The sequence below is a fragment of the Eubalaena glacialis genome, chromosome 12 (genome assembly GCF_028564815.1).
Source record: "Eubalaena glacialis isolate mEubGla1 chromosome 12, mEubGla1.1.hap2.+ XY, whole genome shotgun sequence".
Taxonomy (NCBI): domain Eukaryota; kingdom Metazoa; phylum Chordata; class Mammalia; order Artiodactyla; family Balaenidae; genus Eubalaena; species Eubalaena glacialis.
Window position 1 is genome coordinate 14142783 of NC_083727.1, and position 18143 is coordinate 14160925.

Consider the following 18143-nt stretch of genomic DNA (forward strand, 5'->3'; position numbering starts at 1 on the left):
GGAAATTATTATTATATTAAAAGGAGACAAAAATGGATTAAATGTTAATTGACTAGATGATTAACAATTGACATTTATACCTTTCTAAGATGCCAGAAAACAAATTTTTGACTTAAATTGGTATTGATTACCCATGTAATCTTGAATAAGGCATTTAACCTTTCTAGTCAATTTTTAATTTATTTATTCAGCAAATACTTACTGAGTTTTTACAATGAGTAGTGCACTCTTCTGAGTGCCGGGGTTAGCAACAGTAAACAGAGTTCTGCTGTTTACCTCTGTGGAACCTGTATTTGTTCCATTGTCTATTCGTTCATTTATTCAATTAGCAAATGTTTATTGGGTACCTGTTGAGTACAAGGCACCATATCAGAAATTGAAACCGTAAAAATAAATAAAACCTGACCTCAACTATTTTAGAGATCAGCATGGGAATAACAAGAAATCCAATGAGAGGTGAGCACAGGATATTATGGGAACAAAAAGAAAGGACATTTGAATGGGTTCATGAAAGGCTGACAAAAGGCTTTGGTGCCAAACTCTTGAAAGATGAGTAATTTTTTGTAAAATAGAGGAGGATCTGCCTTCTGCCTGTCTCCCAGAGGGAAAGTAAAGGGTTTTAAAATGATACAAATGTATAAAAGCATTCAAAATATAATATATGCTTGTAAAGATAATGTGTAGAAGGTTTTGTAAGGATTAAAACATGAAAGTCTGTTTAAAAAGTTGAACTTTGGATATGAGCCATTGTAACAAATATTAATATTTGATTAAGGTATTATTCTTAATGCCAGCTTTGGATTCTGACCTCAGATCACCTATTGTTTATCAATCTAATTTATTACACAAGCAGTGATTGATCCCTGACCATATCCCAGGCACCATTTTTGGCTCTAAGTATATAGCAGTAAGCAAAGCAAGTAAAGTCCAGTCTCTTATTCAGTGAGGGAGAGGATAAATGTATCATTAATCAAATGAATGAACAAGACTGTTTCCGGTGGTGTTCAGTAATATGAAAACAACAAAATAGGGTTATATGTCAGGGACCGTAGATTGGGTGGCCAAGCCACATCTCAGGGGACGTGACATCTATTAAGATCCGGATGCTGTGTAGGAAGCAGATTCATGGTACTTTGGGGGCAAAGGATATAGGCAGAGGGAGCCAAAAGTCTCTAAGACAGTAGTGAGCTGGGATATTGGGGAAACAGAGATGAGTGGCAGTGTGAGGCCTCGCTGTATCAGATGAGGGCAGAGGAGTTGATTACGTGGGATCCTTCGTAGACCACAGTAAGGAGTTTTGGAGTTTTGCCTTCCTATGTGCAACAGGAAATTGCCCCTGTGTCTAAGCTTGGCAGAGAATGTTCTGATTACATTAAGGTCATTTCTGGCTTTTACCTACAACGTGGATTGAAGGGAGGCCACGGTGGCAGGAAGAAGGCCAGTGTGGCAGCAGTTGGAGGCAAGGCGACAGATGAAGAGAGTTAGACCAGAGCGTAGAAGCAGAGAGGAGAGCACAGAACGTACTGTGATGGGGGTGCTAACAGGATCAACGTAGATCAGATGTGGTGGTAAAGAAATGGAGGGTTGAAGGGTGACTCGTAGGACCATCTGGGTGGATGGTGGTCACAGTAACTGAGACAGGAAAAGTGTGAGAGAAACGGGGTTTGAGAAGTAGAAAACATCAAGAGTTCCGGTCTGTCCGTGTATGACAACACAGCTTTTGCCCTTGGTTAAGCTTATTCCAAAAAACGTATCATCATTCTTTCTGTCCAGCTGTGGGGCATTTTAACTTCAACACCTTTCTGTACATAGGATTAACTTTCTTCAGTCTGTGGTCGCTGAACACCAGCAATTTGATGAACTGCTGCTTTCCTTTTCTGTCTGGATTAAGCTGTTCCTCAGTGAATTACAGATGACTTCTGAGATAAGCATAATGGACCATCAAGCAGCTCGTACTCGACACAAGGTAAAGTGCATTCTTTTAAGATTGAAGAATTTATTTATAAGAGAGAGCTCTTGAATTATAAAGGGATGCAACATTTAAAAAAAAACACTTGACAGCAATTTAACTTCTTATTAATATGCAAATGTTTAAATAATTGAGCATATGGGTCCAGGCAATGTGTTATACAGACAAATTAAACAGATAAAGCTACTTCAGATAAAACAGGCAACCACCTTAAGACACTGTTCCTTGAAAGTGGAGCAAATGATTCGTAGGGTGAAGTGATAAGAATGTTCCTTTTTTTAGCTTCGTTTGCTTTGTTCCAATGCTGAAAACTACTACTGAATTCCAATGCTTTAATGATAGAGTTTTTCTGAATTACTCTTTAGCCTGAAAGTTATTTAAAATTTATGATTTATTTTCCTTATTTATAATTTATACATAATATCTATCCAGGCATCAAAAAATAAAACATTTAAAAAATCAGATACTGACCATCAAGCATTGGGATAGTCGGAGATAAGCTACATAGTAAGCTTATAACAATATTTAATAATAAAACACTTAATATTTATTGAGTGCTGACTCTGTGCTGGGTTAGCTAATTAGCTTTACCCAAAGGAAAAGTACTTTCTCATATATTCCTGTTATGAGTCAGGGATGCTGTCTTACTTAATGACCTACATTTCAAAGGGATGGCTCCCCTGTCCTTGAGAAAGATATTCTGAGTTGTAAAGCTGGCCAGAGGTTTTAAAAAAATTTACATAGCAAAGGGGCAGACAGTGGATTTGTAAATTTTCTACCATAAATGCTCAAAGAAGCCCTCAAAAGTTTAGTAGTCAAGCTGAGGAGAATATTCAGGCCACTGTGGTCAAGATCAAGACAGATGATGATTTGTCTTTAATGGGAACCATGCTGAGATCGTTGGTAAATCTCTGCTAGATTTTAAGCCAGATTTATTGAGAGCTAGCCAAATTTCCTATACAATAGGCTCACCCTGGTTAATCTACATCTGTTTAAAAAGAAGGCAGCTAAAACTTGTGCAGGTTTCTACCTGCCTTATTCACTACCTCTGAACAGGTGTTAATGTTCATCTGTCCCTTACACTCCTTCCCTACAAACTGTTAAAATTAGCTCTAATATATACATAAATATTGTAATTTGTATATAAATAAATTATTATAATAGGTAAAATATAAATATATGTATTATATATAATAGAGCTTAGCTCTAATATATAAATATTATAATTTGTATATAAATAATTATAATATTTACAATGTAAATATATAACATGCATTATATATAATAGAGCTAATTCCATATATTAATAATTCTAAATTAAAATTAATTAATTCTAAAATAGAACTAATTCTCTACATATTTTAGTTGTATTGTAGGCATATGTATAGTTAAAAGAAATTGAATATTTGGAAGATTTTAAAAGATATATACGTATATGTATGATGTATGTATACACACACATATGTATATAATTATATATATCTGTAATTTCTTTTAACTATTTCTATCCACAAAGAAATTATTTTCCATGGAATGAATTAGTTCCAAATGAGAGTTATGCTTTATGTGAAATATGTAGATAAACAAAGCAAAACAAAAGAAATTTTTAAAATGTTTCTACAAGATTCGCCATAGTTGACCTTTATGCCATCCATTGCATTTAAAATGTATCTTTTTTTTTTTCATAAATTTACTTATTTTTTATTTATTTATTTTTGGCTGTGTTGGGTCTTCGTTTCTGTGCGAGGGCTTTCTCTAGTTGTGGCAAGTGGGGGCCACTCTTCATCGCGGTGCGCGGGCTTCTCACTGTCGCGGTCTCTCTTGTTGCGGAGCACAGGCTCCAGACGCGCAGGCTCAGTAGTTGTGGCTCACGGGCCCAGTTGCCCCGCGGCATGTGGGATCTTCCCAGACCAGGGCTCGAACCCGTGTCCCCTGCATTGGCAGGCGGATTCTTAACCACTGCGCCACCAGGGAAGCCCTAAAATGTATCTTGACATCACAAATCCTGACGATATCTGTGTCGGTAAAACAGTGCATCTGGGGAATCAGTAACTAACTCTCTCCTCTTCCAGGACCATGCAGCAGAAGTAGAGAGCAAAAAGGGAGAATTGCAGAGTCTGCAGGGTCACCTAGCGAAGCTGGGTGCTCTGGGCCGCGCTGAGGACCTTCACCTCCTCCAGGGCAAAGCGGAGGACTGCTACCAGCTGTTTGAGGAGGCCAGCCAGGTCGTGGAGAGGCGGCAGCTTGCCCTCTCCCACTTGGCCGAATTCCTGCAGGGCCATGCCTCTCTGTCAGAGGTTCTCCACCGGCTGAGGCAAACAGTGGAAGCAACCCACAGTATGAATAAGAAACAGTCTGACTTATTAGAAAGGGACCTCAAGGATGCTATCCGAGATGTGAAAACATTAGAATCTACTGCCATCAGTCTTGATGGCCTTCTTACCAAAGCCCAATACCATCTCAAAAGTGGAAGTTCTGAGCAGAGGACTTCCTGCAGAACTACAGCTGATCATCTCTGCTTTGAATTAGAGAGGATCCAGAACCTTCTGGGAACCAAGCAGAGTGAGGCAGATGCCCTGGCGGTATTGAAGAAAGCCTTCCAAGAGCAGAAAGAGGAGCTGCTGAAAAGCATTGAGGACATTGAAGAAAGGACTGACAGAGAGCGGCTGAAAGAACTAACCCGCCAAGCGCTTCAACAGAGGTGAATGGAAACTGCGTGGAAGCCGGTGGTCTCGTGTACTTTTTATTTGGTCTGGAATGAACTCTTGTGCAAAACTATAATAGTACCAGATTTAGCTACTTATTTTAAAAATATTTTGAGGGGACTTCCCTGGCTGTCCAGTGGTTAAGACTCTGTGCTTCCACTGCAGGGGCACGGGTTCGATCCCTGGTTGGGGAACTGAGATCCCGCATGCCTCGTGGCCAAAAAAAATATATTGTGAGGATAAAATTAATGACTATTTTAACACTTAAGAAGTACTAAAATTTCCTTGTTTTCCTTAAGGACTTTCCTAAGAGCTATATATAAGCCACTCTATTTACCATAGAGTATATTGATCATATCATCTATTTTTAAGCAGTTTTTAACTGATAGAAGAAAGGACTTGTCTTCTGTAACAAGAATGAGATGCAGAGGAGAAAGAAAGTGAAGTAGATTTGTATTTCTGGTGGTAAAATATGAGGTAATTTTTCTCGGTGGCTTCTAGCCTCTCAGAAAGGACTGGAGTGAGGTCCTTAGTTGAGAGTGAGTGACAGGAAGTTGTGGGGAGAAAACATAGGGAGAAGTGGGAATGAAGCCTCTGGTGCTTGGTAAGTGATAAGCTGCCATTTGAGATTTGTATTCATTCACTTAAAGGGGAACCAAACAGCCTGGCAAAGTGGTTCTCCCCCACTACTTTTACCTGTTTGCTTAGAGGTGTGGAGAATGCAGAGAAGTGGGTTTAAGCAAAGTTGGGGTTTTGTCAGGTGAGATTAACAGAGAAGCTAGGGGGTCAAAGGTATTTTTCTGCAGTAAATTTGAGAAGTAATTTTTTACTATAGCGGTCCTTTCAACCTTCTTTTTCCTTCTCAGTAGAACTTCTCCCCAATCATCTTCTCAGCATCGCTTTCTCTTCCATTTTTCAGGGGGCAAAGAAACAGCAGAAATGTATTCATGCTAAGGTGCCCATAATTGATAAAGATTATATTGACCCTGCCACAGTCATTGCCATTTGCTTCCTTTTAACCAGAATCAAACATCAAGCTAAGGCTTTGGTTAGGTGATAATGGCTCCTGAGGTTATATGCCTCATGGGCAATAAGCTATCTGACTAGTTTAGCAATAAATTTACAAAAGGGAATAAAATTTGGGAAGGAAAAATGGCCTCCAGAGTAAGGGTAGAAGGAGGAGCCAAGTGTGGCAAAGGAGCAAATGACTCACCCAGGAAATAAGCGGTAGGATTGGTGCTGCGTGGCCCTTCCTCGCAGGCTCAGTTCCAGCAGACCGGGAGATCCTAAAATTGCTGGAGGAGGCCTGGGCTGGGCTCGAGAGCCACATCAGTACCCACAACGCTGAACTCACCAAGGTTGTACAGAGGCTACGGAAAATGTTGCCTGGAATCGATTGATCATTAAATCCCGGTCATACCATACTCATGTGTTACTGGGTGACCTTGAGCAAATCACCTCTCTTCTTATAAAATGGAGATATTTTGATAATGCCTGCTCCTAGCCGCTTTGCTTTGGGAATTAAATGGGATAATGCATATAGTCAGCACTATACCAAAATGCAAGAACTAAAAGAGTCAGTGGCTGCCTCTCTGTGACCACTTTTTTTACAAATACTCAAATATTAATATATTAAGGACCAAAAAAACCCATGATCATTTTCTAGTGGTAATCTTTTCAAAAAGTAGGTAAAGTTTTATTTTTAAATATTACTATTAATATGAGTTGAACTTCAGGGCACAGAAGAATTTCTTTTTTTTTTAATTTCTTTTTTATTTATTTTTATTTTTGGCTGTGTTGGGTCTTCGTTGCTGCACACAGGCTTTCTCTGGTTTCAGAGAGTGGGGGCTACTCTTCGTTGCAGTGCGCCGGCTTCTCATTGCGGTAGCTTCTCCTGTTGCGGAGCGTGGCCTCTAGGCATGCGGGCTTCAGTAGTTGTGGCTTGTGGGCTCAGTAGTTGTGGCTCATGGGCTCTAGGGCGCAGGCTCAGTAGTTGTGGCACACAGGCTTAGTTGCTCCGTGGCATGTGGGATCTTCCCAGACCAGGGCTTGAACCCGTGTCCCCTGCATTGGCAGGCAGATTCTTAACCACTGCACCACCAGGGAAGTCCCCAGAAGAATTTCTTACCAATGACCTTGCAATAAGTACTCACCTACTTTGCCTCCAATGTCGGCCCTGGTCAAAATTCTTATACCACCAAAGCAAAATAGAAAGAGAATACAAACTTAATAGCAGTTTGAAGGTGAATAGTAAGAATGACTTAAAATGTTTTCTAAGGTACAGTCTGAATTATGCAAAGTTAACTTTAAAAACATCTTTATCCGTTGATATACATGAATTGCTGTGTTAAAAACTTTTCTAGCTACCAATATGCATGCTTTATGGAAAGGAAATACTAGTTCACTACCTTTAGTAAATTAATGATAAAATAACATTTTAATTTGCAGGTTGAGAGTTTTCAATCAGTTAGAAGATGAATTGAATTCTCATGAGCATGAACTATGTTGGTTGAAAGACAAAGCTAAGCAAATTGCTCAGAAAGATGTAGTCTTTGCACCTGAAGTCGACAGGGAGATAAACTGCTTAGAGGTTACCTGGGATGACACCAAAAAACTAATTCATGAAAAGTAAGTAAAAAACTTCTCAGTTTTTGTTTTTAACTTTCTACTTAATTTATGACATTGGGCCATTGCCTGTTGATTTGCATTGGTGTGATCAAGAGTTTAATATCTTTTGCCAACTTAGATATTCTGTGTCTATTTAGTAACATTAAAAATTTAGTCCTACAGAACTTTGTTGAGGAAGTTGTCTTGAGATAACAATTACATACAAAATTTGATGCTTAAAATCCAGAGTTGTCAACAGTTACAAAGTGCCACCAGGAGAGTCTTAACCCCTGATTTTCTTTTTCATTTTGTTGTATTTCTTTGTAATTGAGGTATGTTTTACAGTAAAATTCACCCTTTTAAGTGTATACCCTTAAACTGTAGAAGTTTAACAAACTCATGCAGTTGTGTAAATATCACAACTATCAAATTTCACAGTAACAGTTCTACCACCTGAAAAAGTTCCCTTATGTCTCATTGTCATCAATCCCTCCCCTCACTCCCAATCTCTGGCAACCATTGATCATTTTTCTGTCTCTGTAGTATCATCTTTTTCAGAATCGCACATAAATGGATTCTTTCCAGTCTGGACAATTGTAAATAAAGCATATCTAAACACTCATGTTCATTTTTTGGTGTATACATACGTTTTTACTACACTTGGTTAAATACCTTCTTTTACTTAGCTCAATGTACATTGTGATACGTATCCACAGAGTCCAATCTAGTTTTATAGCTGAATGACATTCCATTTACTAGGTGTACCACAGTTGATCCATTCACCAACTGATGGATATTTGGGATCTTTCCAGTTTGGGGGACTACAAATAAAGCATCTGTAACATTCATATTTAATTTTTTATGTATACATAAGCTTTTTATTATATACTGTAGACTATTAATATAGGCTTTTAAAAATTTAACCATATTGCAAAAACTTTATTCCATGTTATTAAATATTCTCCTAAATTGTGATTTGTTATAGGTTGCACAGTATTCAATCATAAGAATGTATCACAATTTATTCACTTATTGGTCTATTTTTAACATTTGGGTTATTTCTAAGTTTTCTCCTATTACAAATAATGGTGTGAAGGATATAATTTTACCCAAATCTTAGTGCACACCTCTTTCTTTTGAAAAATTCCTGGATGAAGAATTGTTTCCTCAAAGGCATTTTACTCTTATGAACAAAAACTATCTTATATTTTGACGATTCTTGGGGGATTCATATTTAATGAAAATTTGTGTTCTTGAAATGGAAAGAAAATCTCATATGTACTTTAATTTTTTTTAAAAATGAATTTATTTATTTATTTATTTTTGGCTGTGTTGGGTCTTTGTTGCTGTGCGCAGGCTTTCTCTAGTTGAGGTGAGCAGGGGCTATTCTTCGCTGTGGTGCGCGGGCTTCTCATTGCAGTGGCTTCTCCTGTTGCGGAGCACAGGCTCTAGGCGCGTGGGCTTCAGTAGTTGTGGCACGCGGGCTTCAGTAGTCAGGGCACATGGGCTCAGTAATTGCGGCTTGCGGGCTTAGTTGTTCTGCGGCATGTGGGATCTTCCCGGACCAGGGCTCAAACCTGTGTCCCCTGCATTGGCAGACGGATTCTTAGCCACTGCACCACCAGGGAAGTCCCTGTCCTTTAATTATTGAGCAGTATTTTTTGTTTGTTTTGCTTTTTGGGTTTTTTTGGGAGGAGTGGGTTTCCTTCCGTCAACTCACATACTATGAAGTAATTAAATCACAGATAATTTTTTAAAAAATTTAGCAGATTTTGTTTTAATGACTAGGTGGATTCTTCGTTCATGGAGAACATTTTGGACATTAGGGTTAAGTCAGATTGGCCAGAATGCTTTTGACATTAGTAGGTGGAAATAAGTTTTCCCTTGATTCCAGCATTTATCAGAGTACCCTTATGTAGTTATATATCAGGTCCAATCGTGGGGGAACTCTTTCCTATCCTGATATGTGACAATAAATGATGTATTTTCTTAATCATTACAGCCAGGGTCTATGCTGTGGACTTATTGACTTAATGAGAGAGTATCAGAATTTGAAGTCAGCTGTAACTAAAGTCCTAGAAAATGCCAGCAATGTGATTGTAACCAGAACTACTGTAAAAGATCAGGAGGACCTTAAGTGGGCTTTATCAAAGGTAATAATTCAAGATGTATTTATTTTATTAGACTTTGTTAGTAGATTTGTTTTTACTCATAATGCATTCTCTATAAAACTCTTGTCAGTATATTTAGATATAGCTAATTCATGCTGACAAGCTCAACCTTTTTTTTTAGGAATACTTACATCCTGGGATTCTAGCAATTTGAGAAAATTATATATATCTGCATAGATCATTATTACCAGTGGTTTCTGCATAAGGTCAACCATGAATTAAATTTCTTAGAGGCAAATGGTTATACATTCTTGACATATCTCTGGTTGTTTTATTAATTAAGGAAACATTTATGTCCATAGCATGCAACTGCCAAGAATGAAATGTGTAATAAACAGAAAGAATTGGATGATTTTACCAGTAAAGGAAAACAGTTGTTGTCTGAGCTGAAAAAAATTCACAGTGGTGATTTCATCTTGGTGAAAACAGACATGGAAAGCACTGTGGACAAATGGCTGGATGTAAGCTCATCACCTGGGATTCTATGAATAGTTTATATATTCACATTTCTCAGTCACATTTTTGGGCAAGGATTATTCAGGAATGTGACTTCCTTTTTTAACTTTTAATGCTAAATTCAAAATGATACTCTAAAAAAACAGTGTTCACATACAATTTAGAAATAGTTAAAAATTATTTGCTTTATTTTGTTAAATTGGCAGATTTTCTAGAATTTCATTTGATAGCCTCAATCATAACATATTTATAACTCTAAATGTTTTTCTTTTCCAAACCTTGGGATCATGGTTAAAATAGAAGAATAATTTATACATCTTCCAGAATATTAAACAATAATGGATAATAATTTAAAATAATAAGACTACAATTGTGCATTGAAAAGCACTGGACTTGTAGTTTACATCCTTGGCTTTTAGTTCTTGCTCTGTCATTTGCTAGCTATGTGCCCATACAACAAGTCACTCGATCTCTCTGGAACTCTACATCTCAATCCATACTTATTTTACATTGTTTTCCAGCTCATAATTCCTGTGATTCTGTCGCTCCCCTATTATCAATATTTAGGTTCAGAAGTTTAACCTACAGTGGATTCCCTTACTTAAGCTAAATTACTGAAGTTAGATATTGATGTTTGCATATTATAATCAAATAATTTGGGGACTTCAGAAAACCTTATCTGCCTCCACTTTTAAAATGGTATTCTTATTATGGGAAGATTGTTAAACAGTAATACTAATAATACTTTAACCATGCAGAGTAGGTTGCTCTCCTGTGCATTTACTTATTCTATAAATATGTCCAAGTCTAATTATGCACATTTTCATATCTCAGCATTACAAATAAAAGGGCTTATTGTGTCATTTTCAAAAATAAATACAGTACTGCCCTAGCTAGACTCCTATCCTGTAAAATTAAACCTTAGAGTGAGTTATATTATTGTAGACTGCAATAGACCTGTTATTATTTTCCAATTTACAGATGAAAATCAAAATTCAATCAACTCTCCTAATGACAGAAATACTTTATGTAATGGTTAGCATTTCCTTGAGCCAGGAGCACTAATTAGATTATAATAATTTTTGTAAAACTTTGTTTTTCAGTCAGAATATGAAGGAAGCATTGACATAGTTAATACTTCGGTGGGCAAAGAGCATCTGAAAGCCTCAGATTTAATGATATGGCCTCTCTTTTCTATCCCAGATATCAGAGAAAATTGAGGAAAACATGGACAGGCTGAGAGTAGGCCTGTCCATTTGGGATGATGTACTTACAAGTAAAGATGAGATCGACGGATGGGCAAACAATTCTGTTCCACAGCTGACCAAAAGCATCAGCAACCTGAATAACAGCCTCAAAGCAGAAGAATTCCTGAAAGAATTTGAGGTAAAATGACTTTACCTTCATATGTGAGCTTGTGGTACATCATTGACCAGAGTATAAAAAATTGTGTCTTTTTTTTTAAAGCTCATTCTTCCTTTCAAGACACATACTATACTCAATATTTTGTAACAATCTATAAGGGAAAAGAATCTGGAAAAAATAGATATATATTTGTGTATAACTGAATCACTTTGCTGTATACTTGAAACTAACACCATGTTGTAAATCAACTATACTTCAATTTAAAAAAAAGAAAGAAAGAAAACAAACCACTGGAAAAAAAAAAGTAAAGTTCATTCTTCCTTTCAAGACACATAATAAGTGTAATAAAACTCTTTACTGTCTTTTGCTGTTTACTTGAAAGTTGATTAGGCTATGGATAAGAGGGATGTTTTCTTTTTTGCATTTTTATCATTTCTTAGTTGGGGCTCTTAAAGTATTAGTAGAAAAGTAAAGATTCATAAAATCTACAATTTGTCCCATTCATCTGAGATTATGGCACCTTCCTATCGGAAAACCAAATTGAAAATGTTTGTAATCTAATGATATTTAGTATCTATTTTTTCCTCATTCAAACAAAATGTTTACTGAGTACTTACCACGGGTCCTGAACACTTAAGTTAGGTGCTGGATTCTTCCACTGCCTTTGCAGAAGTGGTAGAAAACTGGAGATTGGAGGGCCACAGATTTCCACGGAAAGTGGGCTTTTAAAGTTCTAGTGGCCAATTTATTTTAAATTCCTCTTTTAAACTCCCATTTCTTGCATTCATTTATTCATCTGCTCATCAAATTCCCAATGAGCACCTAAAATGTGGCAGGCACTGTTTTGGGCACTGAGAATTTAATAGTAAAACAGACAAAGTCACTACCCTTATGGTATTTATGTTATTTACATTACAGTGTATATCATATGTAAAATGTCAAACAGTAATTGGGCTATGATGAAAAATGAAGTAGGGTAGGGGGAAATAGAGTGAGAAGAGGTAACCCGTTTCACAAAGCATAGGACTGACTGTGCCCTTGGTGAGGGGAGAGACTGTTCACATTCTGTGCTCCAGGGCCCAGTGCTGGGCCTGGCACACATGTGGAACATGACAGACACATGAAAGAATGACTGCAGTCTGAATAAAATGTTGAATCATCTGTATTGCCTAAGTTATCAGCTGTATTTACCCAAAGAACATTCTGTAGATTGTTCCTATTTCTAAGAGCAAACAGAAGTAGAGGGAATTATCCAGACCAAGAGTACAGTCAGGAGAGGGATCCCACAGTCTCTTTAGTTGTTACCTTTGATGTTAAATTAACATAACAGCTCAAACAATGGTGTGTACTGGAGCACAGCTTGTACCAGCTCACAAAAGTCACTACGTTTTCAGGAATTTTGTGAGCCAGTGATAAACACGACCATTATTAAACATTAAATTGTAAATAACTGGACCATTAAGTTGTATTAAAAATGAAAGTAAGGAATTCCCCAAACTGATCACTTCCTAATTATTATTTGACAATTACTGTTATCTGGCTCTTGAGTTATTGACACTTATTATATCCATATGATGGAAATACTATAGAACGTGTACACCTGTATGGTGCCTCCAACTCCACATTCTGTGACATCATGCTGTAGCTCAAAATGGTGGTAAATGCTGCAAATCAGGGCCAGCTGTTCAACCAGCCTGGAGGATACTCCTACTACTGACCTCTGGGATCCAGGGAACCAGTGGACCTCAGCCACGTTCATTATGTCCAGGTTCAGTCACTCACAGAGATGGGTTTTTTTATGCTATGCTCTGTGATGCACCAGCTACTAAAATCAGAGAGCTGGATTCAGCCTGGTGCCCAGCAGTGTCGTGGCTGCTGCAGTGCAGGAAATGAAGCTTAGGTGCATAGGGGTGATTCCTTAATTGCCCAGGCTGCTTCTGGGGAAGGCCAGTGGGCCGGGCAGGCAATTCATTAATTCTTACTGGGCAAGTAAATCACTTTCTAGATTGAAGGCATCAGGAGGTTTGTTAGTGTCTACAAAGCACCAAAATACCACATTTAAGTTGAGAGGGATACTTTATTAAAATGTTCCTTCGTGGAGCAGCCACAGAGCACAGGGAGATCAGCTCATTGCTTTGTGACCACCTGGAGGGGTGGGATAGGGAGGGTGGGAGGGAGACGCAAGAGGGAGGGCATATGGGGGTATGTGTATATGTGTAGCGGATTCACTTTGTTATACAGCAGCAACTAACACACCTTTGTAAAGCAATTGTATTCCAATAAAGATGTTAAAAAAAAAAAAAGTTCCTTCATGGGCCCAGATAACTAATGAAGTTTCCAAGCACCTAATTTGTTCCATAATGATTCTTTGATTATTCTTTCTTCTTCTTGTGTTAGTGTTGGTGCCAAAAAAAAAAGAAGACAAAAGTCAAAATGTTAGATGTCAATTTCCTAATTAACCTGATTTCTATTTAACCACCCTTTAAATTTCTATTTGAAATATCTCTTCTATATTACATATAGTCTACAGTAATTAAGAGGCACTCCTGATGTATATTTGTTTTGAAATGCTTTCTCAAGACTTTAGTGCTGCCATAGTAGCCAATGATATTAATGCTAATAAATAAACGACAGTTAGTCTGTTGAAAATCCCCGCTGACTCAAGACTTTCGGTTAATGTTTAATTTTTTCTGGGAGCATTTTTTTCCAATTAAAGAGAGTAGGAAGAAAGAAAGTTCTGCATACTCCCTCACATTCCCAGTGAAAGTTAATGGTGACATTTTTCCACGTTCGCAAATAATGAGAGTCCTCAGAAAATGAAGCAGAGTTTTGGTTTTAGTTTTTTGTTTTTTGTTTTGTTTTGTTTTTTTTTACCCTGGGTTAAAGTCGGGGCTTTTTGACAGAGTTAATGCTTGAAATTATTAAATGCCAAGTATAACATGTCAGTGTTTTGATTAGTTATGTTTTTCCCCTTTGTCTTTTATTTTGCAGTCTGAAGTTAAAAAGAGAGCATTGAGATTAGAAGAACTTCATTCCAAAGTTAATGATCTTAAAGAATTAACTAAAAATCCAGAAACACCACCAGATCTTCAGGTAAGCACTCAATCAAGTTTGTAATAACTCTATATACTATACACTCTCAAAAAAGTATATATATATGTCCATATATATATACACACACACTTTATGTATTTATTTACAAAGTACATGTACATGTATATGTATATGTGCGTGTATATTCTTATTGTTATCATTGTCGTAATTCCAAGCAAGCACATAGACGTTATCAGATACGGGGGTTAAAATATGAACATTTTTAGAATTCCTTGTGCTAGTATTAATAGCATATTTCCAACTCAAATATTATAATAAGATTAGTTCCTTTTTTCCTTACTAAATTTTGGAAGTGGTAGCATCCAACTTGCCTCATGGACCATTTTAAGCCTAGACAGTAACAGAAACCACATTTATGAATATTGATATTCTTATTGACATTTTTCTAATCCATTTACTGAATAATGGCGTTTGGAGCGATCACGATCACAGATCTCCCTTCAAGGCCCTTTAGATGGCTCACATCCACAGGTACAGGAGACAGGCCAGGCAGACCAGGTCTGACCAGGCAAACTGGGCAGCTTCAGTGAGGGAGCCTGGGAGCAGCCAGCACCAGGCTTGGGGCCAAGGGTTCTAACTCATTACTTTAAGCTCTCTATTTGTTGCTGCCCTCATTTTCTCTCTTCCTATTTCTTCTTTATCTACTGTTTCTTGCTAACAAGTCAATCTTGTTTGATCACCTATACTTTTGCTCTGACCCAAGGCTGTGTATCTATCAGTTAGTATCATTGGTGGATGATATACTTGTACCAGAGGGTTAGAAGTTTCACCTGAAGCAAGAATAGGCAAAAGCGATGCTGATCATCCACAGAACTGAAAAGGAGAGCTTGTGCATATCAAGGGCATAAACGGGTAACAGCTGGACTTTGCCAGAGTGAAGATGGAGGCAGGGTTTTGAGAGAGAGCTTCTGTTGTTCTCTGGTTTCTCTCTTACACACACACCCCTACCTATACTCAGGGAGGAAGTATGGGGGCGCCTGCATCTTACCTCAAAATGAGAAGGATTTTGACGGTACCGTCTAGAGAGCATGGCATATGCCCCCTGCAGTTGGCAGACACAGGAGTCTAGTATCTAACTCCCACCACGTAAGACCTTAAGGGTGAGAGACAGGCTGGCTGACTGCTGATGTATTTGCCAAAGGAGAAATGATTGTTTTGAGTGGCCTGCATCCCAGAGTCATCTGGGATGAAATGCCAGCGTGTGACCTCTGGCCCAGAAATGAATTATGAAAGGAAAGGAGGAGGAGAGCATTACTTGTGTGCATCTCAAGGTACCTAAGAAGGCTTTCTGGGGGGATGAACAGGCCTCGGCAGCTAGGAGCTAAAGAGATGCCCACAGGCTGCACCAGGAGAAAGTGAAGAGCCAGACGGGACTGTATTGCCTGCATCTAGGGGACGTCAGCGGGAGGTGGCAGCAGTGAGGGAAGTCTCAGAAAACCCCACACACGAGGCCTGTGAGAGAAGTGAGTGTAAACTGTCACCCAGCCCGGAGAGCAGAGATGCCAGCTCCCAGGAGTGGTCACCCACCTCCTGCCTGTCCAAGCCTGCAGGGGTCAGAGGCTGTAGAAAGTCAGGGAGTAGAAAGAATGTGAAGAAAGACAAAAAAAGGCACTTGGCCCCTTTCTCCACTGGAGGCTTCCTGTTTGCAGCTGGTCTGAGCTGAGGATAGGAAAAAACATCTTAGCTTTCAGTTCAAAGTTTTGATTATTAAATGGGACTAGGTGTTCTAACTGAGGAATTGAAACAGCTTTGCAGTCGATCAAGATTATAAGTCCTTTTATTATTATGCGTGGGGCCAGAGAAGTTCAGGGCCCTCCCAAAATCAATCACCCAGGGAGGAGAGAAGAACTAGCCTCACCGAATATTTTAAACAGGAGACAAAAATGACATTGCTTCATTATAAAATCCCCACGTGGTGTTTGTTCAAAGTAGCGACTACTTCAGGGCGAAAAGTGTGTATTTCCAGGGAGAATGAAGAACAGGTTTTTGGTCCCCAGCTTGGTTACCCTGTGTAAGTCTAGCTCTGCTTTTGAAACGGGATCTCGTGGATTCCCTGCAACCTCAGTCAAAGCTTCCCCTTTAAAAAGTCCAGTGTTAACGGTAATCCTCACTCTTTCCATTTTCCCATTACGTAAGATATTTGGCAACTTGTACCCACTGATTTTCCTTCTTAGAAAAGTTGAATTAGCATCCATGGTTAGGCTTCTGCGATTTTTACAGTTAAGCTGCACGTGAACGGAATCCTACTGAACGAGTGCTCTGGTCTTCACAGATTTTAATGAAATCTTACTTTATGTTTAGTTTATAGAAGCTGACTTAAGGCAGAAACTGGAGCATGCCAAAGAAATTACTGAAGAAGCAAAAGGAACCTTGAAAGAGTTCACCTCTCAGAGTGCACAAGTGGAGAAGTTTATTAATGACATTGCAACCTGGCTGACAAAACTAGAAGAATCGTTGATGAACTGTGCCCGAACTGAGACTTGTGAAGGCTTGAAAAAAGTGAAGGTAAGTCATAAACTGTCACTAAGTGTTTACACTTCAATACTAATATTAATTCTCCTGTTTTTCGGTGACTATAATAAAAATTTAACCTCTGTTCTCAATTACCCATGTTAACACCAAACCAACTAATTCATGGTATAGGAGACAGCAAAGCAAATAACAGATGGAGAACTGAATGCAGGTGGTAAGAAACCAAAGACAAATATTCTAAAAGCAGAAAGCATGCATTGCTATAGGACCTACTCATAGGTTATACTTGTTAAGATATTTTTTTAATAAAAAGGTGGGAGCCTATAGAAGAACTGTTTGAATTTCTACACATTTTCAAGCTTGAATGCCTAGTAGTTTTTCATCACTTAATTACTTTTATTGGTCAGCATGACTGCTTTCATCCTGAGAGGGATATATTTTTTAAAAATGGTTGAGAAAACAACATATGTGTTCTGTGCTCTTTTAGCATATTTTCTTACTGTACTTGAGACTAAGGACATACACTTTTAAAATTAACTACCGGTGCTTTTGATGTGGCCTGTGATCCTGAAACAGAGCCCAAGTAGCCCATGGAAGATATGAACATAGGCGGGTGACTCCATTAATATAATAGCTTCTAATCGACTAAACCCAAGATCCTGGGCTGGAATCCACAAAGACCTTTTCAATTTGCTTGAAATCCTAAACTATAACCCAAATCCTAGCTACCTCTCAACAGTGTTTGCAGTTGTTCCCAAGGAGAACTGGGCAAAATTCTGAAAGAATCAACACAAATCTATCACTAATAAAAAAAAAAAAAAAAAAAGTCCAACAAAAATATATACATTATTGAGTGGATTTCAACAACATCAATTTCCAAAAAACATTCCAGGGTGGAGTATATGGAATATTTCTCTTGAATGTGATGAATATCCTTCACGGCATATTTTTATTCTGTAGGAAATACAAAAAGAACTTCAGAGTCAGCAAAGCAACATCAGTTCCACCCAAGAAAATCTTAATAGCTTGTGCCGCAAGTACCATTCAGTGGAGCTGGAGAGCCTGGGCAGTGCGGTGACGGGGCTGATAAAGAGACACGAGGCTGTGAGCCAGTCCTGCTCCAAGACACAGGCCAGCCTTCAGGATTCTCTGGAAGAACACTTCAGTGGTGAGCTCTGACAGGTCTTAGCATGAATAGTTTGTCTACAAGACACGGTCCAAACCAAATGCTGCCTAGAAACTGCCAGAAAACTTTCCACAAGAGTAGCGTTTTAAGTTTGTGTG

At 38.3% G+C, this 18143-nt stretch overlaps 1 protein-coding gene across 1 annotated transcript in view; it reads left to right on the plus strand.

Annotated features, from left to right (window-relative positions):
- Nucleotides 1-18143, plus strand: part of SYNE1 (spectrin repeat containing nuclear envelope protein 1) — a 448877-nt gene that overhangs the window by 178560 nt on the left and 252174 nt on the right. The window contains exons 38-46 of the mRNA XM_061207647.1: nucleotides 1813-1966; nucleotides 4042-4670; nucleotides 7123-7302; nucleotides 9284-9434; nucleotides 9755-9913; nucleotides 11112-11294; nucleotides 14265-14366; nucleotides 16689-16892; nucleotides 17820-18027. Coding sequence (XP_061063630.1) covers nucleotides 1813-1966; nucleotides 4042-4670; nucleotides 7123-7302; nucleotides 9284-9434; nucleotides 9755-9913; nucleotides 11112-11294; nucleotides 14265-14366; nucleotides 16689-16892; nucleotides 17820-18027 — 1970 coding nt within the window. The remainder of the gene's footprint in view (nucleotides 1-1812; nucleotides 1967-4041; nucleotides 4671-7122; nucleotides 7303-9283; nucleotides 9435-9754; nucleotides 9914-11111; nucleotides 11295-14264; nucleotides 14367-16688; nucleotides 16893-17819; nucleotides 18028-18143) is intronic.